Source organism: Dipodomys ordii, unplaced genomic scaffold (genome assembly GCF_000151885.1).
Source record: "Dipodomys ordii isolate 6190 unplaced genomic scaffold, Dord_2.0 Scaffold97, whole genome shotgun sequence".
Lineage (NCBI taxonomy): Eukaryota > Metazoa > Chordata > Mammalia > Rodentia > Heteromyidae > Dipodomys > Dipodomys ordii.
Genome location: NW_012267313.1, coordinates 8696523 through 8723248, shown reverse-complemented (window position 1 = coordinate 8723248; position 26726 = coordinate 8696523). Strand labels below are relative to the sequence as shown.

The 26726-nt window shown below is 40.4% G+C and overlaps 1 protein-coding gene across 1 annotated transcript in view; it reads left to right on the top strand.

Moving 5' to 3' along the window:
• The first annotated feature begins 3418 nt into the window (after positions 1–3418).
• The window catches only part of Map7 (microtubule-associated protein 7), an 87098-nt gene continuing 63790 nt past the window's right edge, over positions 3419–26726 (top strand). Inside the window, exon 1 of the mRNA XM_013026878.1 lies at positions 3419–3586. Coding sequence (XP_012882332.1) covers positions 3580–3586 — 7 coding nt within the window. The 5' untranslated portion in view covers positions 3419–3579. The remainder of the gene's footprint in view (positions 3587–26726) is intronic.

The window sequence follows — 26726 nt, the reverse complement described above, 5'->3', positions numbered from 1 at the left end:
AGAAAAGTGTATATTCCCCAGTTCTCAAGCTGCACTGTAGTCAGGTTCCCAAGTCACAACTCCTATTATTAAATGTTTATCACATTTATGATTTTTAGCAATTACCTTATGATGTCAACCTATTTTTTATTTGCTTTTAGTTTGTAAGGCAAATCTCAGCTGGGAGCCAGTGGCTTACACCTGTAATCCTAGCTACTCAGGAGTCTGAGATATGAGGATCGCAGTTCAAAGTCAGCCCAGGCAAGAATGTCCATGAGACTCTTATCTCCAGTTAACCACCAGAAAACTGAAACTGGTACTGTGGCTCAAGTGGTAGAGTGCTTGCCTTGAGCTAAAGAGTTGAGGGACAATGCCCAGGCCCAGAGTTCAAGCCCCACAACACACACACACACACACACACACACAACACACACACACACACACACGTGATGTGCATAGAGGTTACAGTCATGTAAGTCAGGTTATGAGTACATTTCTTTTTGTATAATGTCACCCCTTCCTTTGCTCTTTCCTAGTTTTTCCCTCCTGTCCCAACCCACAAGTTGTATACAAAGTTCATTTTCAATATACTATCTAGGTTTATGTATTTTTTAAATCTCTATTTAGAAGATGATTGCCAGCCTGGCACTGGAGGCTGAGATCTGAGGATTACAGTTTGAAGCCAGTCCAAGCAGGAAAGTCCATGAGACTCTGATCTCCAATTAGCCATCAAAAAGCCAGAAGTGGAGCTGTGGCTCAAGCAGTAAAGTGCTAGCCTGAGCACAAAAGCTCAGGGACAGCACCCACATCCCTGAGTTCAAGTCCCAAGAATAGTGTGTATGCGCACATGCATACACACACACACACACACACACACACACACACACGCACAAAAATAAAAATTAAAAAAAAAGATGTTTGCCATTCTCTTAAATTGCAAGCTATCAGTATGACCTTTATCTGTCTGTCAATATCTAGCATTGATAAGGTTTTGCTGTATCTTAAAATATGAAACAAGTAATGGAGTGATAAGCCAAGGACTTGGAATATAAGACTGATGTGTATAGTCAAGATTGTACTTCCTCCCAAGGTAGTTTCTAAGCAATGTACAGTTTAAGATGACTCAAGATGATCACAGCCACTGCTTCTTGCTTGGGGCACAGCCATCTTTTGGAGCCACTTGTCATATATAAAACCCTTCATTCTCCTTCTTCTCTTGTTAGCATTCAGCTGTTGGGGTTTTTTTTTTCCCCCTTGATGAATGCACAACCATTTAGTTATGAATCTGTTGTTTCCCGGGAAGAGTGGTGCTCTGTCTCCACACAATGTCCTTGCCTATTTCCCCTTTCTTCTCTCCTCATGGTACCAGTCCTTTCCCATCAGCAGGCTACCCTGGCCTGAAAGCTTCCAGGGTACTCGGAAGTGAGAAGTCATCTCCTTCCTTAGAGGGCACATGCTACAAGAGAACAGAATGAGGATTAAGGATCGACCACTTACAGTCATCCTGGACCCCCCAGGGTCACCTAAGCCCACAGATACTCAAATCCCTATAAAAATTGTCCGTTTGCAGTAACCTACTCACATCCTCCTTGGCCTTCTACAGCATGTCTAGAATTCTCATAGTACCTAATACAATGTAAATATTATATTAATAATCCGTCTGTATTGGCTAGGGAAAAAGTCTGTACATGCTCAATACAGACACAATTTTTCCCCAAATATTTCTGATCAGGGAGTTGGCTAAATCTGTGATGTGGAACCTGCCGATACATAGGTCGATAGGACTAGCTTCAACTAGTTTTTACACTTGCGTCTCTGAATCATCTCTTCTGTAGAATTGGCATAAGAACAGGGTTATCATGAGATTAGATCAGTCACATATGCAAAGGTCCTTAGAATAATACGTGACACCAAAAAAGATCAGTAAGTGTGAGCAACCATCCACAACAAAGAATTATATCCAGTCTAAAAGGTCAACAGGACCAAGGTTGAGAAAGCCCCACACTAGAGCAATGACAGGCTACTTTTGTCGATGTGATTGAGCAAGGAGGATGGTGACAGTAGCAACTGGGATGTCAGGTCCCTGGCAGTGACAGGATTTTCTAGACTGAAACTAGCACTCCACTGTCTGGACTTTGAAAAGCTTTAAAGAGGTGCTTGCAGCAGGGTGCATTGGTGCACACTTGTGATCTTACCACCTTCATGGGAGGTAGAGATTGGTGGATCACAGTTCATGTCAGCCTGGACAAAACATTAGTGAGACTCACAAAAACAAACCTATGATTGTGACTCAAGCTTGTAATTTCAGCTACCTGAGAGGTGGAGGTAGGTAGATCTCATAGCACGACTATTTGAAAAACAAACTAAAAACAAAAGAAGTAGATCCATGGCTTAAGAACACTTGTCTGGCAGGTCTAAGGTTCTGAATTTAATCTTTAGTTCTATCACAAACTAAAATAAAATAAGATTTGTTGAGGAATCTAGTAATTGTTTGAGCCTTATCTATCTTAGAAATCCTGATTGCCCATTTAATCTCTACCGGGCTATTCAAGCTAATCATAGAGACTTGAAAGATTTTTATCTTTTTTTTCTCCAAAAACAATTATATATTTTATTTTTCAAGTTAGGCCCATAGCTTATCCAAACTCATTAGTTTAATTGGCTTTAATCTACATTCTGGCTCCTATGCAAGAAGGGCCAGGAAAGCCCTTTTAACGATAAACCTAGGGCAAAATTGTGGCAGATATTGAATTCAAAGGTCACTGTGAAGTTTATCATTGACTGAAAAAAACAGGTAGTTTCTGAGACTTTGGATGTAATGAATGCAGAAGTAATTTCTAAAGCTTCAGCATTTGTATTCTTTGGTTCTTTCTCCCCTGTTAGAAGACCAATAGAATTTTCCAAAGTAGCTAAAACAAGTCTGTCCCAGGTTTCTGAACAAAGCACATCAACTTCACTTCATGTGGCCTCAGTGACCCTGTGTCTGTCTTCAGCTGCAAAGGGAAAGAACAGAGGTCTCTGCCTGACTGATTCTCAATGGCTGCCTTTCCCTTTTGCAGATTTTTCCTCTGGTAAGGGAACAGAATCAGCCACAACCTCGAGGGCTTTACGCGTCATTGTTAATGAATCAGAAAACCAAAAGGCAGAAGAGTCTGGAGACATGCTACTTGGTTGCTTTTGGGAAACCAAATTTATTTTTAGTGTGTTTCATGCTCGTAGTTTTGGGGGCTGGGCCTGAGTGAGTCCCTGAGATTAGGGCGTTTAGCATGCATTTCTTCAGCAGGCGAGGCCTCCCCTGCTGCTGCCCAGACCCCTTTGAGCTTCACTGGCTCTATTGAACAGAGCCATTCTCAGCTTTTACGTTGGTTCAGTGAGCAGGGTTACTGTTTAAACTTGGTGACTGCAGAGTTGTAGGTCTCATTGCCCTTTTGCGTTCCTCCCAAGTGTACCTCAGCTGTGAGATAATTGTAGTGTGATTAACTGGGCTTCTCAGATCCTTTGGTCTTTCCTGGCTGATGGACTCAAAGCAAGAAGAGAGAGACATGCAGATATGTGGCAGCGTATTCAAGAAAGAAGGGTTTATGGATTGGAGACGCTAAGATGGACTGTAAGTTCTTTGGCCCAACATGTCCTTTGAAAACTGTAGTAAGGATCTCTAGGAACCACATGATCTTTAAGCCTGTTCCGACAATTAACACAACAGGTGTTAAGTACAGAGTAGGAAATCTTTTAATCTTTTTAAAAAACTATTTTAAAAATAAACTTTATGGCTTTTACTATTCTTCCAAAGAAAAGAGTAGAAATTTTAAAGGATCTTTTCTTTTCTTTTTGTCAGTTGTGGGGCTTGAACTCTGGGCCTGGGTGCTGTCCCTGCACTCTTCAGCTCAAGGCAAATGCTCTACCTCTTGAGCCACAGTGCCACTCCCTTAAAGGATCCTTTCAAGTTAGGGATTTATTTATCTGTCATGGTGATCAGAAGCCATGCAATAGCTTTTGTGAAAGCTAAAGGCAAAGATGATCAATCTCCATTTTCCATGTTTCTGGGTTTTTTTGGTGGCAGAATCAAAATGAAAACTTAAATTCCTAAGGTCTCCTTAAGAAACTGCTAGATCTACATAGGGCTGCTGTCTAAAGAAAACGAGCATCATTTATTGATAACTTCTTAATATTTCTGTCTAGATCACAGCAAGATGATTTTTGGAAAATGGTTGTTCTTCTATTTACCCATATAAATTTGTGCATATTAAGAAGTACTCACATTTCATTGCTTGACTTTATTTTAGCTTTTTATGAGAAACACTGAGTACATTTCCCACTTGTCTTTCCTCATCAAAAATGCCTTCATTTCCCTGCCATGTAACTAGTGAATCACAGACAAGTTTTACCGAGAAAACTGCAAGCACTGGAATCTTGTCACTGCATTCTGGAGAGTTGTTTTATCATTGTATTTTCTTCTCTACAAGTTTATTTAAATACAGTTTTTCATAAAGCTTAAGTTATCAGGATATAGATGTAGTGTTCACTGAATTACTTGCCTTTTAAATTACACATGTCTTTATAGGTTGCTTTTTTATTATAAAACATCTGCTTTAAGGAAGAAATAAGAATTTTCTGTAGCCATGCTATAATAACTATTAAGAGACAAATAACTGGTGTGATTAAGTGATTAAAAAAAGTTTTGTGACTATGAAATAATAGAATCAGAGCAGCACATTAGTAACACCTTTGAGAGCTAAGTACCAGTAGCTCATATCTGTAATCCTAGACTCAGGAAGCTGAGATCAGGGGGTTGAAATTTAGACTCCAAAACCCTGAGTTTGTCTATTAGATCTAACATTTACTAGTCTTGTGATGGCAGAAAAATTATATTCTCTGTCAGTATTGTTATACAATGAGATACTCTCAAATTTTTGGGGTTGTAATAAAGTCTTTCCTAAAATGTGTTTGGTCAGCTGATTTCCAGATTCTTTCTAAGGAGTCTATTTTATAGAGATATCATTTTTTCCTTTCTGGAAGGCAGCTGTCTTCTGTCCACCCAAGTAGCTATGTGTGCTCTCTGTCCACAGAGCAGCCGTGCTGCTCATCCACCAATGTGACAGACAGGCATGGGGCTGAGCTGGTATTCGCCAAGAGTTTCTCTGCATCTGGCCAGTCAGGGCCGGTGGCCCATCAGTGCAGCTGCTGGCACTTGCCTTTTCCCACTGCTTTAATGCTTATGAGTCTGCTCCCCACTGGAATGGAAGCACTAGAAGGGTAAGGAATGCTGTTAGTTTCCCTCACGGCTGTCTCTGGGTACCTAGAATAGTACATTACTCTCAGTGGGCATCTGATCAACTCATCCATCTCTAGTCTTCAAAAGGATGGGCAACTTGGTAAGAAATGTACGCATTATCCTGCCCATGTAATTGTAACCCCTCTGTACAGTATGTTCACAAATAAAATAAAATAAAATTTTTTAAAAAAAAGGATGGGCAAGTAGAGCAGGCCACAGTAAAACTTTTTTTAAAAAAATAAAACCCCAAAAATTATCTTTTAAAAAATAGATTCTGTCTTCTATGAAATCTGTGGTTTTGGACTAGGGATGTAGCTCACTTACGTGTAGAACACTTATGTGGTCCTTAGTTCCATCCTTGGCACTTCTTCTCACCCCCAAAATCTCACTGCAATGAGACTAGCTTTTTTTTTTTTTTTTGTCCCGTAGCTGGCAAACTACTGCTGGTTCATTTCAAGTTTTAGAAGAATAAAAACTCAGCATATCTCAGAAATCTCAGCATATCTTGTGATGATAAATGATGAACAATGTTCCAAAGAGAAGAGAAAACCAAAAACAGTTAAATTATGTGGCATAGAAAGACAATGTCATGATGTAGTACTGGATTGTGTAATTTAACTGTTCTATAGCAAAACAGGCAGTAACCCATGGGGAGCAGGAACCTGCAAGGGTGAGTCAAGGACAGAAGTTAAGTTTTGCTTTCTAGGAAATACATGTTCCCAGAAATCTTGTATTCTAGCCAGAGCTGTGGAAGCTTAAATATAAAAATCTGCATACATGTCGTAGAAATAAGATAGAGTTTAAAAAAAGTAGAAGAGCCAGGTGTCGGTGGCTCATGCCTAAAATACTAGCTACTCAGGAGGCTGAGATCTGAGAATCACAGTTCAAAGCCAGCCCGGGCAGGAAAGTCCATGACTCTTATCTCCAATAAATCACTAGAAAACCGGAAGTGGCGCTGTGGCTCAAGTGGTAGAGCACTTGCCTTGAGCTGAAGAGCGCAGGGACAGCGCCCAAGCCCACAGTTCAAGCCCCATGACCGACAAAAAAAAAATAAAAGGAGTGGAAGAGACTGGAGTCAAAGGTAACCACAGGTCACACTTAAAGGTGCCTAAGTTCTGAGACTTAACACTTTCTAAGATGCAAGTAAGGTAGTAAAAGCCATCAGTTGTTTCTTGGAGTGTTTTGTTGAGTCATTGTTCTCTGAATATTCTCTGAATTCTCTGAAACTTTAGTCCTGAATTGCAAGCATTTGTACAGCATTTTGACACTGATGTATTTTCTTACCAGAACTTCAATATGAGTAAATAAATTTTTAATTGGGCTTTCAAAACTTTGGTTAAGATTTTCTCTTGAGCTGGGCACCAGTGGTTTATGCCTGTAATCCCAGCTACTCAGAAGGCTGAGATTTGGAGGATTGAGGTTCTCATAGCCAACCAAGGCAGAAAAGTCTGGCCGACTCCCATTTCCACTTACGGAGCAAAAGGCCAGGCTGGAATGGTAGAACACCAGCTGCAACCGAAAAAGCTGAGTAAAACTGAGCAAGAACATGAAGACTTGAGTTTAAGCCCTAGTACTGGGGGAGATGTTAGTACATAAGAATATAGGCATAGGCCAGGCACTCTTAACTCATTTCTGTAATCCTAGCTATTCAGGAGGCTGGGCTCTGAGGTTCATGGTTAGAAGCCAGCCTGGATAGACAAATAGATTTTTATCTCCGTTAACTGGCAAAAAGCCAAAAGGGGCAGTGTGACTCCATTGGTAGAGTGCCACTTCTGAGTGGAAAAAGCTGAAGAACCGTATGAGGCCCTGAATTCAAGCCCTAGTAGTGGCGCGTGCGCGCGTGCACACACGCACACACGCACACACGCACACACACACACACACACACACACACAGATTCCAAAGAATGAATACATGCATGAGCAACAAGTTTACGACTATTTAGCATATATAGCATATATATACTTTTCAAGACCAAGGTAGGGAATTTGTTCAAAATATTTTAACTTGTTCACTAATGTCCAAAACTCCTCTAATAGTAATGAGAGAGGATAATCTAAAACTGTTTAAATGAAGTCCATGTTTCAAGTTAAATGACTTGATTTGTAGCATACTTCAAAATGCCCATTGCAATTCTTAAAGACATGGTCATTCTTAGTTAGAAGTCACTTTCCTTCAAGGCATAGTCTGTTAAAAAAAAATAATTCCAGAAACCTTTTCTGCATTACATAAATCAGGGTATTTATTTTTGTTGTTTGTTACAAGGTCTTGTTATGTCTATGGCCTATTCTACACTCAATTTTCTATTCTCTTCCAACCTCAGCCTCCCAAGTGCTGGCCTAAACCACCCACCCAGCTTCATAAAATGTTCTTAATATCTTATCGCAGACAGCATAAAATGATATGACCTAAAGAGCAAGTAACATGTGATAAACGGCCAAGAAATTCAAAGTTAATATTTAAGCTTGCTACTTAACTGGATCTAATATCAACAATGCAAAGGTTTCATGTTTTTCTGTAACAACACTTACAAAGTCAAAGATTAACATTTTTATGTAACATTTGAAGACTTCCTAGGGCTCTGGGCATATGCTTAGCATGTTGGAGGTCTGAATTAGATAACCAGTACCAAAAAGAAAAGACTTCTGATTTGGGGCATTTGCATTTTGTAGTGTATTTTTCTGATTATCAAAATAGACAAATATGTGAGCATTGAAATATGATGTTTCATACTATTAAGTATTTAAAAGTAGACCAACGGGTATTAACATTAAGCCAGGCCCTTGTGTTAAAAGTAGCTCTCAATGATATCAATTCTATACAGAGTTTCAGGTATTCCATATAAATTTCCTTATATGTAACTAATAATACCTAAGTTGATTAAGATCCAGAATACAATCTAAACATTGTTTGCATTCTAATGAGTGCGTAATGGAAATGGTATGTTCTCATCAGATCTACAGAAGGTCTGTGTTCTTCGAGCACTATTAAATTAATTGTGGGCAGTCTTTCAAGAATTTCCATGTTTTTAATCCTGAAGTGGATCTTGGATTTAGTTTTACTATGGTGTTTGTCATGACATGACATTACTCAGGAGTTTCACTGCTACCTCATTGTAATGGATGAGCTAAAATGACCTCTGACACTGGGTGCCTTGGGCACCCAGGTTCCATAGGTCACAACTCAGCAAATTGTAAATTGACTTATGTTGAAAGATTGGAACACCACATAAGATCTTTCTTTCCTAGGAGAAATAAGACAGTCTTTTTAAGTGAAAAAGCCAGCAGAATATCTGGGTGTCATTATTTATAACTGTAATCCCAACACTGAGGAGCTAGAGGTAGGAATATTGTTAGTTCAAGGCCAGTCTGGTCTACAAAGTTCTGGACCACACTAGAAGATTCTGTCTCAAACCACTAACAAAACACAGAGCCCTACCAGATCAATTTAAAAAGACAAGGATAATGTTGGGAATGTGTGTGTGTGTGTTTGTGTGTGTGTTTTCCTTGGTGAAGGTCTCAGGGATGGAGTTCCCTCAGTTGAATCTTGGTTTCAGATCCTTTACATCCTGAAGAAAGAATTGAACCAGGGCACAGACATCAGAGACTCATGGATTTATTGAGAGCAAAAGTGCAAGAACAGTCTGAGCAAAAGTCCTACTGTTCCAAGGGCAACATTTCTTCCTGCCTTTACTGGGGCTTTGTGTATGGGGGTGGGGGAGATCAGGAAAAATGGGTAAGTGATTGCATAAAGTTAGGGCAATCCTTTGATTTACAGTAATCCCGATGGATGTATTGATTAGCAGATGAGGCTTATGTAACAGATGGATGTTCACACATGCCCACATTATTTCAGGATTTGCATGTCCTTCACAGAAACTGAGCAGTTGTGACCTGAGATCCTGGTATCATGGGGCCAAAATGTTATTGTAAGGTCATCATCCCTGGCCCCATGAATGTGCAGTAGGTGAAGTTCTGCTTTGCTGAGAATTATCCGGTTATCAGGTTATCAGGATGTGGCACCAGTTCAGCTGGCTGAAAGAATTTTATCAGCAGCTTTTATCGGCACCTTTTGGTAGTCTTTTGGAAGGATCTTGGGGCATCCCTTAGGCAAAGGTAGATGTGTGGGCAGTTCTTGAGGGTAGCCCTGACCACCATGAATCTGTACTATCTTCATGAATCTGTACTATCTTCCTGCTTCAGTGGCAGGTAAAAACTTCACCCATTATTTCTCCATTCTGAGGCAGCCTTAGTGGTCTTCTCCTGTATCTTCTTTCACTATCAGTGTATATAATTGTATTCTACTTGTTTTTATTAAGGATTATATTATGAGCAGTTGTGCATGATGCTGTCTTTAAGTACTTTCATTTTTTTTCCTGGTAGGTAATGATCCCACTGGCCATTATTGCTTTTGAGTTTTTGCAGTTATTAGTATTTAGTGTATAGACCTTTTTTCTATTGTTTAGTTATTTTCTCAACATAGCATCTCAGAAATGGGATCCTGTGCTTGTGTCAGCAGCACATGTGCCAAAAATCAGAACTTTTTATTTATTTTTTTGGGGGTCCGGTCGTGGGGCCTGAACTCTTGGGCGCTGTCCCTCAGCTCTTCAGCTCAAGGCTAGCACTCTACCACTTGAGTCACAGCGCCACTAACGGCTTTTTTCTTTTTGCTTATGTGGTGCTGAGGAATCGAACCCACAGCCTCAGGCATGCAAGGCAAGCACTCTGCCACTGAGCTACCTTTCCAACCCAATTTTGAACTTCTTAATGGCAGTGGATAAATACTGCTAAATCCTTAGAGTTATGCCAACGTAACAATACGTTATAAGCAGGGCGCGTGTGGCTCATGCCTGTAATCCTAGCTACTCAGGAGGCTGAGATCTGAGGATCGTAGTTCAAAGCCAATCAGGGCAGGAACGTCTGTGAGACTTTTATCTCAGAAACTGGAAGTGGTGCTGTGCCTCAAGTGGTAGAGCACTAGCCTTGAGCCGAAGAGCACAGGGACAGCACCCAGGCCTAGAGTTCAATCCCCACAACGGGTAAAAAAACAAGCAAAAACAATACGTTATAATTCCACCCAATGCTGGAGATCAAACTTAGACCTCACACATTCAAGGCACACTATCTACCACTAAGCTATATTCTCAGCCTGTTTTACTTTTTAAAAATTGTGTTAAGACCACTTTGGAAAGCAGTATGGAGGTTCCTCAAAAGACTTCACATAGAACTCCCCTATGACCCAGCAATCCCACTTTTGGGCATTTACCCAAATGTTTACAAACAAGACCACACTAAAGCTACCAGCACAACAATGTTTATTGCAGCATTATTTACCATAGCTAAGATATGGAACCAACCCAGATGCCCCTCAGTAGATGAATGGATCAAGAAAATGTGGTATATATACACAATGGAATTCTATGCCTCCATGAGAAAGAATGACATTGCCACATTTGTTAGGAAATGGAAAAACTTGGAAAAAATTATATTAAGTGAAGTAAGCCAGGCCCAAGGAAACATAGGTCCCATGATTTCCCTTATTTGTAATATCTCGTATATGTATGAGTCAAGCGGAAAAGGTCAGATAATGTGATGTCAGGAAAATGAACCGTTAGATGTGTATTTTAATGTTTTTTTCTTTCATGCATGTGTTTCTAAAGCATTTATAAGATTATCTCTTTGTTGCTTTGTAGGTCCCTCCCCCACAGTATAACCCCTGCTTTTACTATATTTGATGTCAGTATAACTTGAGGAGATGGGGAAAAACCAGTTGTTTAAGCATATAGGTGGACCTGTTGCAACAATGAGAAGTACAAGTTGTCATGTCCAAAACGAGCTTTACAACATCGGTGCGGGGGGGGGGGGGGGGAGGGAAGGGGGGGAAGGAGAAGGATTGGGGGGGAGGGGGGAGGCTGGGAAGGGATGTGAAGGGTAAACAAAAGGAGGAGGCTGCAATGCTTGGTAAGAAATGTACGCATTATCCTGCCCATGTAATTGTAACCCCTCTGTACAGTATCTTCACAAATAAAATAGAATAAAATATAAAAAAAAATTGTGTTAAGAACGTTTACCATCTGGCCAGCCCTCTTAGGTTTAAAGTGTACAATGCAACATTGCTAACTTCAGGCACAGTACAGCAGAGATGTGTAGCACCTGTTCATGTTGCACAATTGAAGTTTGGTACTTGTGAATAGCAGCTCTTCATCCTCCCCCCTCAGCCTTGGCAATCACCATTCTACTTTGCTTTTTATGAAATTGTCAGTTGATATATCTTATGGAAATGGAATCAGGTGTTGGTACTTCTGTGACTCATATCTTTCTCATGGTATACTGTAACCCACAGTAAGCCACATTGCTACCTGACAGAATTCCTTTTCTTCAACTACTCACTAACTCTGACATCTTGACTGTTAGAAGTAATACTACAGTAAATATAGGAGTGCAGATATTCTCTATGTTGGCTTGATTTTGGTTCTTTTGATTTTTTTTTTATTTTGCTTTGTGTTTTACTGAGCTAATTCTAGGACTTGAACTCAGGGTCTAGGTGCTGTCCTTGAGCTTCTTTTGCTAAAGGCTAGTACTCTACTACTTGAGCCACAGTCCCCTTTCAGGCTTTTTGGTAGTTTGTTAGAGATAAACTACAGGCTCACACCTGTAGTCCTATCTGGAAAGTCTGTGAGACTCTTATATCCAATAAAACCACCAGAAAACCAGAAGCGGTACTGTGCCTCAAGTGGTAGAGTGCTAGCTTTGAGCTGAAGAGCTGACGGACAGTGCCAGCTCTAGAGTTCAAGCCCCACGACCCACAAAAAGAAAAAGGAAAAAAGAAAGAAAGAAAGAAAAGTCTCAGACTTTCCTGCCCTTGCTGACTTTGAACCTTGATCCTCCAATCTCAGCCTCCTGAGTAGCTAGGATTACAGGTGTGAGCCACCAGTGCCTGAATGATTTCATTTCTTTTGGACAAACACCTCCATAACTCTTTTCTAGTACTTGGGTTGGTTTTTTTTTTTTTAATTTTTTGAGGAAACCTCTCACTATTTTTGATGATCACTGCACCACTGGCATTTACAATGGCATTTATATTCTCACCTACAGTGTATAGGACTCCAGTTTCTCAATGTCAGGGCTCCAGTTTTTCCTTGTCCTTGTCAAGATTTGTTATCTTATTTTGTTGTTGTTAAAACAGGCATTCCAATAGGTGATGCCTCACTATAGTTTTAATTTGTATTTCTCTGATAATTTGTATTTCTCTGATAACTAGTGATACTGAGCATCATTTCATATGCAATAGGACCTTTTTAATTGTGGGTTCCACATTTAGTATTCTCTTTATGTTATATCTTTATTCAATGTGTATTGACATTGTCATTTTCCCCTAAAGAGTACAGTATTACTATTTACATGGCATTGTATTAAGTATTGTAGTTCATCAAAAGATGATTTAAGTCATCTAGCGATGATGTAAAGTATGGATTGTGTAGTTTATCAGGGACTTCAGCATCCCCAGATTTAGGCATTCTATAGGGTTCTAGAACCAATTACCTATAAATACTGAGAGCCTACCATGTCTATTATATGTCATTGTCAAATGAAGGTCGTATTTTTATGCTATAGTGAGGGCTTTCTGCAGTGGTTCAGTCTCTGTGACAAGTTTCTACCTGGGTCCCAGGCCTTCTGCAATATCCTTTGAAACCCATGTGGACGAAGCCATGTCCCCATAGGTCTTGGGTTCTATATGCCTAAAGGATATATCCTGTGAACACACCAAGATGTATAGCTTTCATCCTCTGGGGGGATGATGTATGTAGTCAGACTGGGCTACATTGGGAAGGTGAAATCCCAGGAACGTGGCTCAAGGCAGCTCTGGGCATCAAATCTGTTCTTTACCTTCTGGGCCTTCTTTATAGCCTGAAGGTGTAACTGGAATGTCTTATCTGCAAGCCTTTCCATTTTCTTCCATTTTCCTGATGAATAGCACTTGCTACCTTTCAGCGCTGTGTCTCTAGCTCAGCCATATTCTTAGTATTCTCCCCAACTGGCTTTTCTACCTTTTATGTGGTTAGAGTGAGAGGTTTCAAAATCATTTTCCACTGCTTCTCCTTTAATTGTAAGTTCCCTACTTAAAGGTTTGTTCTTGCATCCCCTGTATTAGTTAAAAATAGCCACACAAGGCTGAGATCTGAGGATCACAATTCCAGACCAGCCCTGGTAGGAATGCCTGAGAGACTCATCTCTATAATTACTCACCAGAAAATGCCAGAAGTGAAGCTGTGGCTCAAGTGGAAGAGCACTAACCTTGAGTAGAATAGCTCAGGGACGGCTTCTAGGTCCTGAGTTTGAAGTCCTAGGACCGGCACTAAAAAAAAAAAAAAAAAAAAAAATAGCCACACAGGCTGGGCTTGGTAGTACAGCTTATAATTCCAGCCATTTAGAAGGCAGAGATTGGAGAATTATGGTTGTAAACCAGACAAAAAAAACCCTAACAAATAGCTAGAAGCATGGCTCAACAAAGGGTTAGAGGCATGGCCCAGTGGTATTAAACTAGCCTAGCCAGCTCAAGTCCCTGAGTTCAGACTCCTCATACTCCAAGGAAACTCATACTGCAAGGAAATAGATCAAACGGGCTGGGCGTGTTGCCATAATACCTTTATCTCAGCTACACAGGAAGGGGGAGGTAGGAAGACTGCCAGTCAAGGCCAGCTCAGACAAAAGACCCTAACTGAAAAACAAATCAAAGAAAGGCTGGAGATGTGGCTTAAATAGTCATTGCAAGTACAAGGACTGGACATCAAACCCCAGTACCACCAGAGAGACAGAGACAGAGAGACAGAGACAGATTAGCCACACAACAGCCTGAATGCTTTTCTGCTTAGATATTTCTCCTGTCTGACAGATGTCCCAATTCCTTACTTAGGTTCTGCCTTCCATAAAGCCCAAGAGCATGAAAAAAGTCTGCCTAGTCCTTTGAGGTTGCTTAACAAAGATGGCCTAGAACTGCAGTCCCCAATACCTTGTTCTTCATTTCTCTTTGAGACCACATTAGAATGGCCTGGCTGTTCCTCTTTCTACCACTATTCTGACTATTGTTTCAAGCAAGATTTCTGCCTAGCCAGCTTCACAGACATCCCCCCCAAGTCTGCTACCATGAAAAAGGACTTGGGATAGGACTGGACCAAACTGAATCCATATTCCTCCTCATAGACATGTTATCCATAAGTCCTGGACTGCAAAGTGAATGGCTTGGAGAAAAGATTAAATATAAAATGAAGGCTGGTATACCAAGTTTTTCTCTTGCTTTTAGTAAACTTATGGGCCCAAGTAAGGAATTGGTGCTTTTCAACAAACAGTATTACCCTCAACCATTACGATTTTATTTTGTGCTTAATGCCCATTGGTGAAAACAGATTTCTTTATAGTTCCGGTTTTAGGCACAGCCTGATCTCCACAGCTAGTCCCCTCCCTTTAGGTTCTGCCTTTAATGCCACATCTCACATTCCCCCCTCCCAAACTGAGGACCAAGCCTCCAATGCTTGAAGGACAGACTGTGTCCTAACCATAGCACCTGGCTCCCGATATCTTTCTTAGGGGCAAATTTAATATCTCAGGTAGTTAAATGCAGTCCTTTGGATGAAAATTAAAGAAAGGCCTTTTGAGTTGTAAATAGATTATGTGGGTGGCATCACATTTTCGTGATCATTTAAATCAAAATTAATATTTAGGGGCTGGGAAGGTGGCTCAGTGGTAGAGCGCTTGCCTTGCATGCATGAAGCCCTGGGTTCGATTCCTCAGCACCACATGAGCAGAAAAAAAAAAAAGCTGGAAGTGACGCTGTGGCTCAAGTGGTAGAGTGCTAGCCTTGAGCTGAAGAGCTGAGGGACAGCGCCCAGACCCAGAGTTCAGGCCCCACGTCTGGACCCCAAAAAAATTAATATTTACTGGCTGGGCTTAACAGATCAAACAATAGTTAGATCTGCTTGGGAGGGTTGTCATTTAGAGTTGGAGCTGGGTAGACTCTCATGGGACTTCTTCAAACTGGTGATTTGGGAAGAATCTCAGGATTTTGTGTGACGTAAGACAAGGGGGTGACCAGGATTTAAGTGTCAAATATACTAACATAATAAAATGCAGAGGCTGACACTTAAATGTGGAGGTGAGACATTGAAGAACAACTGTTTTGCTGAACAAACAATTTGAAAGAAGACATAACTCTACACAAAAATAACAACACAACAACACACCTTAGCAAAGAAAGACTGGTTTCTTTTAATAAACATTGTTGAAAGAATTGATCCTGATAAATTCTGATATCTAAATTAATTGTAATTACGATCTTTTCTCTTTATGGTGGCTGATAGGAGGTAGTTTCATTATTCCAACACATATTCTAATAACAAGAAAGGCTCTTCACAAATTGGGGAAGGTAGTTAAATAGCCTAACATCTAGAATCCTTAAACATATTCACTGAATGTTCCCTGGATTTCAGAGAGCATAGGGAAAATTAATTCAACTTAATTTAAAATTTTTAAATTTTAAAACAATTTAAAATTTTTAAATTTTAAATTTAATTCAAAGAATTTAAAGGCTTTCTCCTTTGGCTAATTACCACTTAGAATCTTGAGCAGTACATTTGAAAACTGATAGCTTGGATTTATTATAAATTAATGACATAGGATGTTCATTAATTATTAAGCTTTGTTGAAATATGCTGAATGTTTTACACAGGTTCATAGCCAATAGCTGTCAACAGAATGCTTTGAAATTATGCCCTTGAGAAAATACAACGGGTTTTTTTTAACCTCTGTATTTCTAGTTGCTTATTAGTTTTATAGTATAGTGAATGAAACAAAACAAAACAAAACAAAACTTTCTGTCCTTCCTGGGTTTTTGTTGTATGGACCACTACTACTATAGCAAGAGACATATTACTGGTGAAAATAAATGGCTTTCTTGATTCATGTATATATAGAGGAGTTTCCCAGAAAAACGAAGTGAATCTCAAGAGTCAAATCCAAAGGGTAGCTTAAATACCTTGCTAAAACAAAGGAAAAGGGATGGAGAAATAGTCAAGAAAGATTAATAAATAAATAGATGTGAGGTCAGGATTTAAGGCCTTCCTCCATTGATAAAAATTTACAGAGATTTTAGCCATGCTGTTCTTTCTTCCTGACAAGAGGAGTCACCCTTATAAGAGAGAGATTTCCTTGACAGTTTTAAATTTCTCTCACTTAAGGTGAACTTTCTATAATTCTAGAGCTTCTCCAGTGCCTCCTGTTTCTTAAAATAATCAGTGCAATGAAATCTTTATGCCAAAGAGGCAAATATAGATATGGTATATTGTTGTTTCCCATGGTCATATTTTAGGTAACATGTTCTAAACTTTATCATCAGTAACCTTCAAAAAAAAAAAAAGCAGGACATTATTGTACTACTCAGTGATTCCTCTTCCCAGAAAACAAAAAGCAATAATAACAACCAAATAAAAAACCAAAAGCCAGGATGTGGTAGTGCCCCTCTATCATCCCAGCTACTTGGGAGGAAGAAGTGGGAGTATCGCTCCCAAGGAAAAGCATAAAAACAAAATTAGGAGAACAAAATAAGAAGGAAGGTGGTGTTACTCATGTAATAGAATTCCTCCTAGCAAGTTCAAGGCCATGAGTTCAAACCCCAGGACTGGCCCAAAAGAATGAAACAAAACCCAGTATTACAGTTTAAGATACATAATCATAAATTACAAATCATAATTTAAATATCACGACATCTTTCATTCCCATTTTTATTCCACTGAATAAAAGGAAGCACTCTGAACAAAGAATCGGAAATCTTTAGTGTTAAGTTTTTAAAATTATGTATGATATTGTACCTCGTTCTCAAAGTGTTAATGTACATGAGAAGCAGTTGAGGAAGAAAAAAGATAAATCCAAGTGGGAAGATAACATAGTGCAGGGAATGAGGCACATTCTGTGAGGGAACCAGTGTCTCCAAGTTCTTCACACTGTGGTCACCAGTGGGAAGTGGTGCCAGATGCCCCACTGGCTTCTCTGAAAAGAAAAGAGGCAGTTCTCGGAAGAAATACAATTACTCCCAGTACTAACATGAAAAGCGATTCTGTGTAATGTTCAAACGATGACCTCTGCAACACCCAGACAAGAGACACAGCAGCCCACTTTGTAGGAACAAGATTAATACTTTTGCCGTGGTTGATTGTGGGCCTTGAATTCAGGGTCTGGGCACAATCCCCGAGCTTTTTCACTCAAGGTGGGTGCTCTACCACTTTGAGCCACATCTCCACTTCCAGTTTTTAGGTGGTTATTTAGAAATGAGTCTCACGGCCTTTCCTGTCCAGGCTGGCTTCAAGCTGTGATCCTCAGATCTCAGCCCCCTGACTGGTAGGATACAAGTGTGAACCACAGCACCTGGCAGATTTTTTTCCTTGTCTGATAAACATTTTTTTTAATTGTCAAGGTGATGTACAGAGGAATTTCAGTTAGGTAAATAAGATAATGAGTTACATTTCTTGTCTATCTTGTTCGTACTTCGTAATGCAAACGCCAGTAGATGTTCTTGGTGTTACCCCAAAACACAGGTTGATCAGGCTAGACCTTCATTTCAAGCATAATTCAGTTTATGGCTGTGCATGAATGTCCAACATGCAACTTAACAGATGGCTTCGTGTAAGGGAAGAGATGTTTTATGCCTAGAAAGATTCGTTGTATGTTTCTTCTGGTTGCCTAGAAAGATTTGTTGTATGTTTCTCTGGTTATAGTATAAAGGCTTATATATGCATTTGTCTTATATCCTGATGATTATATATACAGTGTAGAAATGAATATTCAAACATTTGTAGCCAGGCTTAGTAGCTCCAACCTGTAATCTTAGCTTCTTTGGAGGTAGAGATCACAGCTTGAGGTCAGTCCAGGCAAAAAAAAGTTCTCCAGACTCTGTCTCAACAGTGGCTAGGCCTGGTGTTACACCTTGTTATCCCAGCTGCTGAGGGCACAATGGCTGGCTGCAATGGTGTGTGTCTTGTCATCCCAATAACATGGGGAAGCTCATGTGGGAAAGTGAGACCATCCTGAAAATAACACACAGATAGTAGGGCTTGAGGTGTGACTCAAGTGAGAGAGCACCTGCCTAGCAAACACAAGGCCTTTAGTTCAATTGTCAGTAGCACCAGTTAAAAACCATTGCAAATCGAGAGTGGAAATAGTGGTACATGCCTTGTGGGAGGTTGGCTTGAACCCAAGTTCAAAACTAGCCAGGACAGTGTAGTAAGACCTTGGTGGGGGAGAGGGGGAAAGAGGACGATGGAGGGGGAGGAAGGAAAGAAGGAGGGAGATGGGTGGATTGTACATTCAAATATGTAGTCCACAAACTAACTTTCTAGACTGGGTGTCTATGCTGAAAACGGTTGACATTCTATTTCATTGTCCAGGTCTTTAGTAGGGGCATAGATTATAAAGTAAATTAAAGAACTGGCTTCTGTCTATCCTCTATGAATGCATCTTCTGGAAACTGAGCATTTTCTAGCTATGAGTAGCAGTGAATTCAAATTCATGGACACCTTGGCAAATTTCCGAAGTATGTGCTGTCCATGAATAGTGGAACCACAGCATTGACCAACTTGACCAACTGACCAACTGAGAGACATAACAGAGGTATAGGTTTGAACAGGTCTTCATACCTCACCTCTTAAGTGTAGGAGGTCCACATAGTAGATTTTGCAGTACTGGGGCTTGAACTCAGGGCCTAAGCTCTGTCTCTTATCTTTTTCTGCTCAAAGCTGGTACTCTATCACTTGAACCACAGCTCTACATCCAGCTTTTTGGGGTAGTTGATTAGAGATAAGAGTTTCTTCTGGAGCTGCTTTGAACTAGAATCTGCAGCTCACAGCTTCATGAGTAGCTAGGATTACAAGCATGAGCCATCACAGCCTAGCTCTGTGGCTTTTTATTGGTTGAGACATTTTGTTAATGTTTTGCCTAGGCTAACCTCCTGATAGCCAGCTTCCAAGTAGTTAGGATTACAGGCATGAGCCACTACACTTTTAAAGCTTAGATGTTATAATGAGTTCTAATGTATATGTTTCCTTGCTTTATGGTATCACTTGTAAATGCTTTCAGTGGTATTTCGGAGTTGTGGGGTTCTTTTGTTAACTTTGTCTTGGTCAAAGTTTTCTTTTTGGGCAAACCTTTCTTATTAAGCTCTGCTGCCATATATTAGAATCATTTGTCTCTATTAGATCTTGTTAGTCAAGGGCTGGATGAGCATTTAGAAACAGCAGATGCTAAACTGGACATCCTTATTTGAATTTGGAGCCTTTAAATGTGTGTGTGTGTGTGTGTGTGTATGAAAGTACAAAAATTTATGATCAGCCAGGTGCTGGTGGCTCACACCTGTAATCCTACCTACTTAGGAGGCTGCATCTGAGAATCTCTGTTCAAAGCCAGCCTGGGCAGGAAAGTCTGTGAGACTCTTAGCTACAATAAACCACCAGAAAACCAGAAGTGGCACTGTGGCTCAAGTGGTTGAGTGCTCACCTTGAGCTGGAGAGCTGAGGGACCACACCCAGGCCCAGAGTTCAAGCCCTACAACCGACCCAAAAAAAAAAAATTATGATCAACATTTTGAGCTTTGGATAATGTTAGAATAGCTGTTCTAGCTCCTAGCTCTTACAATCAACCTGAACATTTTGGTAAAGTCAAGTTTTACAAAATGAGTTGAGCTTCTTTTTTTTCCCCATAATGAAGTGAGAAGTGGTAGACATTTAAAGTCGGTTTATAATAATTTCCAAATCAATAGAAAGTGCAGTGTATGGCCAGCTGATTTTAATTGTAAGCACCTGTGAACTGACTATGAATTCTGTCTGTATCACTAAATTTTAGATGAAATATCATTCTTTTATGTATACTACTAACTGGGTGGCCCCAAATTGCTGTTGAGATCAGTGTTGCATTTTTATAACCTTGCCATCGATAGTGTCTGTATTGACTCTGTTAAATGGCAGTGGGTTGGGGGACCTGCTGATGATGTTGGCTCTGCTCCAGAGAAGGAATTATGCAGCACAGTGATTTTCCAGCTGGCTAAATTCATAGGGGCTGTTGGCTTCTGAGCATCTCTGTGGACTGATCTAAGGGCTCAGGGGCAGAGGCAGGGAACCTTGCTCTGAGTGCTGAGATAGTCATTCAGATGCAGGCCTCACCTGACTGGATTCCAGACTGTAACCTGTCCAATGGCCAAAGAGGCCAAAAGGAGCAATGTGGCTCACCTCCTGAGGAGTGTCACTCCGGTGGGAAGCAGGAACTCCTTCATCACTGACCACACAGCATGATGGGTCAGTGGAGGAAAGAAACTGAAAATGAGTAAATATGTCTTCTGCATTATCTCTGCCTTAGTAATGCTTCTTAAAATTGAACAAATCATTGTGAGACATTGTTCTTTGTAATCGAGCAATTATTCTACCAGGTATACAAGCAAAATTCCAGGTATCCAAGAAAACGCTAGAAGTTTACCTGGGTACAATACATGCACAGATAGAGGTGGTTGACTAGGAAATCTGCCTCAATGATGGAGGTGATGCATTGTGTTTGTTCCTAACTCCCTGTACCATGGATTTGGTCTTTGTGTCACTGATGCTCAATAGCTGATGCCCCTCTATTATTTTAGAGAGCAGGCCCTAATCTCCAGTTTAAAGTCCTAAATAATCCCTGTCCATATGGTCACCTTAATTTGACCATTCTGAAGGCCAATAGGCATGCATTACTTAATGTTATTTTTTTCTTGATTAAGATTTCTCAAGACCATCTAGTGAATTACAGAAAGAGAAGGTAAATTTTCCCTGGTAAAACATAACAAGCCTGGCATTGGCTGTTCCTTGACGCTCATGATCTTCAGAGAAAGCTTTGTATTTTCGGGTGATTTTTAAGTCCGCTTTGAACCCATGAGGACTAGACTTTTTGTCGACATCAATAGTTGTCATATTTTGGCTAGCAGGTATTTGTTTAAAATATATTTAGCCTGCTAAAAAACCTTGCTAAAGAAGATCCAGTTACTAATTGAGGAACATAGATATATTTCTTTCTGAGTCAAATATTTTTAAATCTAATGGCTAAATATAACTTTTTCTGAAGAATGATTACTCATGGCTCTTACAGTCACTAGACTGCAGTAATGCTCATTGTTTGTTGGTGTTGTAGGGGACCTGGTGATCAAACCAAGGGCTTCACATGCTGCAAGCCCTATCCTGCTGACTACATCCTACATCCTAGCCTATGCTGCTTTTTTTTTTTTTTCAGCTGCTGGTGGTGGTATGGGCTTCACACTTGCTAATTAGGCACTCTACTGCTGAGTCATGCCTTCTGCCTTTCTTGCATTAGTTATTTTGAAACAGGGTCTCAGTTTTTGCCTTAGCCTACCTTTGGAACCACAGTCTGCCTGGTTTATACTTCTTTGTCATACCTGGAATGACAGGCATGTACCAAAGTTTCTGCTTTGTCGTAGCTCTTTGTACTCCAGAATGGGAAGCTCGATTACTTAATAGATTCAGATATTTTTTCAGAACACAAATCATACCCCTTTGAAAGTCACCAGTTAGAGTTGCAAGAAGTCACCTGTACAGCGCCTACCAGATGGGAGACAGCACTATGTCACTGCAGGTGTCATCAGCCACCTTCATCATGGACCACCAATCCCAATATGAGAGGAAGGAGCAGCCTCCTTACTCCACACTGATGGGTACCTCCTGGCAGAGCAACCTCATGATTCTGGTTTGAAATGAAGGTGGCCCACATGTATTCTTCCACAATTACACTTCCCCATTCTGTTTTCTAGGCAGAGAAGAGGCCAGGGAAGCAATCCAGTTCCAAGCACCCAGGTGCTTTCCCATTTTGGCCTACAAAACTGAGCTGGGAAGGGATAGTAAGTGAATTCCCAGAGAACACACTCAGTTTTACAGCATCTAAGAGCAGGTTCTTGGGTGAAGTCCCAATAGTGTGACCATTCATTTAGAAAAGATTGAAGAGCTAGTGACAGGCTACAGAGGAGAATGTGTAAGCTAGAAAGCAAATTGCAGGAGAAATGTGTCTTAGATAACGTCCTCTATTCAAGGCCTTCACAAGTAAGCTCAACACATATAAAGGGCCAGGGCTGTAGGTCAGTGCATCAGAAGCAGCAGTAGCAGAGAATGGGGACTTACTGGGTAACTGCAGTAACACAGCCTTCCTATGATGCAGGCAAAGGAATTAATTCCATGAATTTCTGGAAGAGAAATGTTACATTATTGGTTTGGGGTTTTTTCCCCCTATAGTTCACATTTTTTGTCTGGTCTCTCAAGAGGACTATCAGAATTTAGAACTTTGGAAACAGATGGGCTGGGAAGATGGCTCAGTGATAGAGCGCTTGCCTTGCATGCCTGAGGCCCTGGGCTCGATTCCCTAGCACCACATAAGCAAAAAGGAAACAAGCTGGAAGTGGCACTGTGGCTCAAGTGGTAGAGCGCTAGCCTTGAGCTGAAGAGCTGAGGGACAGCGCCCAGGCCCAGAGTTCAGGCCCCACGACCGGACCAAAAAAACAAAACATAAAAAAAGAACTTTTGGAAACAGAGTCTAAATATTATATATGATGGAATGAAACCCAATGCTGAGCAGTATCTGGCATACTGGAGTGTAGTAAAGTCAAAGCAATGTGATGTGGGTAAAAATAGCTAGAAAGTAATTCATGAGGAAGAGCTTTGAGCTGAACTATGCTAAGTGGGTGGGATTTTGTATGTTACTATAATAGTGAATATTTATCATTACACATTTGTGAAAAATGAGAAGTACTCACCGACCATGAACGGTGTGAACTATGGGCTTCCAGGGTTAATGATGTGTCAGTGCAGGTGCATCAATTTCAAAGGAATAGACCACTCAGGCTGGGATATTGATGGTAGAAAGACTGGGTTATGGGAGTATCAGGGTGAATGGAGCTTTCTGTACTTCCTGGCCAGGTGTGCTGCTTTAAGGCAGAAATGAAACAAGATTATAAGTGCATAATTGGAGATGTTGAGGGCTGGTGTTTCAGTGGTGGGAAGATGGCTGCAGATGTAGAAATGACTACAGAATAGCAAGAATAGGTAGCTTATCATTTTAGAACTTCAAGGTTAAAGTTTAGAGGTTCCTTAGAGTGAATATTGGAATAAATTTTGCCTTTCAGTACTTACCACTCATTCTTGTGTAAGAAATTTAAGCCTGTTTTACTGTTTCTTTACACAAGAGGAATGACTAATTACTGATATTTTGCAGCAAGTTTTGTTGATTAAGCTCAGTCAACTAATATTCATAGGGATTCATGCACATATTTTTTAAAAGATACTTAAAAGAGCCTACTGTTTTTTGGAATTATTTCTAAGACCTGTTTATTTTCCACTTTGGTCACTTTATTTTATATTTAAGTATAAATTCTTTTCTATTGTGTGGCCTGCAATAATTTTTTTATGAAATCCTGGCATTAGCCATTCCAGTTTTTCTGCAAGTAAATTTTTATTCCATTGAAATAAAAACCACCTCTATCAGTTGCTCAACTTTTAATTAAACAACCTGTAATAGAACTGAGTTCTAATTATTTTTTTCTCTTCTAAATTACTTAGTTTCTCCTAATTACACATTGAGCTGAATAGGTTCTAATTTATAAACTCCATTGAGCCATTGAAACACAGATGGGTGGAAACTAGGGCCTGACGTAATATTTCTCAGGGTAACTGGGAAACTTTAACATGGTTAGACTTTCCTCCTCTTGTTTGTACTTTGTCCTGCAATTTGCTTGGTCATAAACATGGTTCCTGTTATGGGACAGGAATATTCATATTACAGTTAAGCATTGTGAGAGATGTAAGTTGCTGAGAGAAAGCCATTAGTGTAGCTGAAAAGGCTTGCTTTTTGATCTGGTTTTTGTTAATACAGGTGGGAGATAATTGCATTTTCTATTTCATTTATTGGATTGGCATCTGGCTGAAAGAAAGCTTTTATTTGATAAAAGCTTTGATTGAATGTACTGCTTATTCATGTTGACTAAATGTGTCCAAAGGATTTTGTTAACATAACTTAAAGAGATGTATTAATAGTAAACAAAATGGCCTGATAGGTGATTGCCCATGGCTGTATGAAATATAAAGAACACATGCTTTTCTGAAATCTGCATCTTCTCATGCTCAGCTAAGGTAGATGATTCCTGAGATTTGATAAATTGCCTCAGTGAAGATGGGGCATTATGAGTTTGTCCAGCTGAAAGGCTTTTCACAAGACCTTTCTGGTGCTGTCACTGTGCTGTCCTGTCCACGTGCTTTCTATGCACAATGCAGGCCACTGTCTTGTGTTTGAATGATGCCACCATGCTTCTGAGATCCTTACTGAAGTGACATCTGACAGACCTTTCTATATGATACCATTTATATATATGCCTTTCTTTATGAGGATGTAGATTTTATGTCTTCTATGACACAATGTTCTAGAAAACCTTTTCTCATACAGAGTGGACATGACCTTGGCCCGCCTGAGAATCTGTGATCACTTTTTCTCTCCAGCCTTAGCACATATCAATAAAATTTGCAGCCTGGGGTCCAGCCCAGTGGGAAGGCACTTGTCTGGTATGCACATGTTCTAGGCTGTATCATTCTCAATCACTGGTATGGATTTTTACCTTTTCTACTATGAACTGCCTGGAGTTTAGGAACTACTCTTCCCAAGTTCTAGAACCCCAAACTGATCTTTTATAGCATCTACCATAATCACCAAGTCATGACTTCTTTTTCTTTACAGAGTATATGAAGTGCAAAGAAATAAATCTTAATTGTTTCAGCAGTATTGGAAAAGCTGTATATCACTTAGTTGTGCATGATTACCAAATGCTTTTGTTGAATCACTTGTGACTTTGTAACAAGAAATGAGTGATAGAGAATTGTTGTCACACCTATAATCCTGGTTACTCCAAGAGGCTGTGATCTGAGGATCAAGGTTTGAAGCCAGCCTGCGCAGGAAAATCTGTGTGATTTCTATCTCCAATTAACTACTAAAACGCTGGGCATGGAGGTATGGCCCAAGTGGTAGAACACCAGCCATGAATGAAAAACACCCCAGCCCTGAGTTTATGCCCTTCTAGTGGTGTGTATACACACACACACACATGCACACACGCATGCACACACACACACACACACAAATGAGAGAGAGAGAGAGAGAGAGAGAGAGATGAAATGTAAAATGTAGAGAGAGAGAGAGAGAGAGATGAAATGTAAAATGTAGAGAGAGAGAGAGAGAGAGATGAAATGTAAAATGTAGCTAGATGTTCCACCAGACCACACAATCGCTTTTTTCTGGTGTGAAGGGCAAGTGAGAGTCACAGCACACTATCTGTAAGTTTGCCAAGTGGACAGGCCATTTCCCTGTACTGTGATAGTCCATAGAGGATCAGTTACACCAATCAACTTCTATCTGTGTTTCCTCTTTTAGCCTTCCTGAAGAATGACCCAAACCACGCCAACCTATTTCCTGCCTGGGCACATTTCCTTCTCTGAACGACTGCTCCTCCTCCCTGCCATTTGTGGTGGAGTTTGATTTCCTTAGACTGTCTTACAGGATCTGCATTAGAGGAGACCCTGGGGCCCAACAGAGTTCCTGCCATGCTGTGCCAGGGCCGTGAGCTCCTCCAGGGGTGACCACGTGACTCTCCCCTTTCCTCAACTGCAGGCACAGTTTCACCACATTCACATTCCTCTGTGTTTCTTTCCCCCCCTTAATCATCACAGTTTTGTAGGTGAATCAAGTAAGTTAACCAATCTGATCATTTCTCAGCCAGCAGAATTCCTTGGATGCATACTGGGGGTCTTATTCCCTTTTGTCATTTTCTCTCCAGTGATTACCTTTTCAAGTCCCTTTCTAGCAGGGCTGTTAGCTTCCCTGTTCACTGTTCACAGGTGCAGAACCTACTGAAGAGTTCACAGCCAGGAGTTTCTACCTGTCAGTGGCTTTCTAGCACTTCTACAGTAAAATCCAGACTTGGAGTTCTGGGTAGCACTTACTCCATCTGCTTTTCTTTCTAATCCTGTTCTGCCCAGCCAGGCCTCTGCTCATCCTTTCTAGTTTTTGCCTTGGTAGTTTTGCTCACATATGGCCCCAGCAAGGAGTGTTCTTCACATCAGCCTTCACTTACTTTCAGAGACCCTTTCACACTATCTGGATAGTTCATTTTGGTAGTTGGTTTTTCAAAAGTGTGGTGGACGTGATGTTGCTGTTTCTGGTGTTTGCACATTGTCTTCTAAGTATCTCGAATGTGGATTCTGTGTCTTTGTAGTCTCAGTTCTGGCCTGGGGTGAGAGTGTCTGGAAATATTTGTTGGAAAAATGACTTAACATTTCTGAGCCTGGGAATATGGTGGTTCCGTTGAGAGCGACATCAGGGGTTGGTTGATATTCTGAGGACATTGAATTCAGATGTTGACAGAGTTC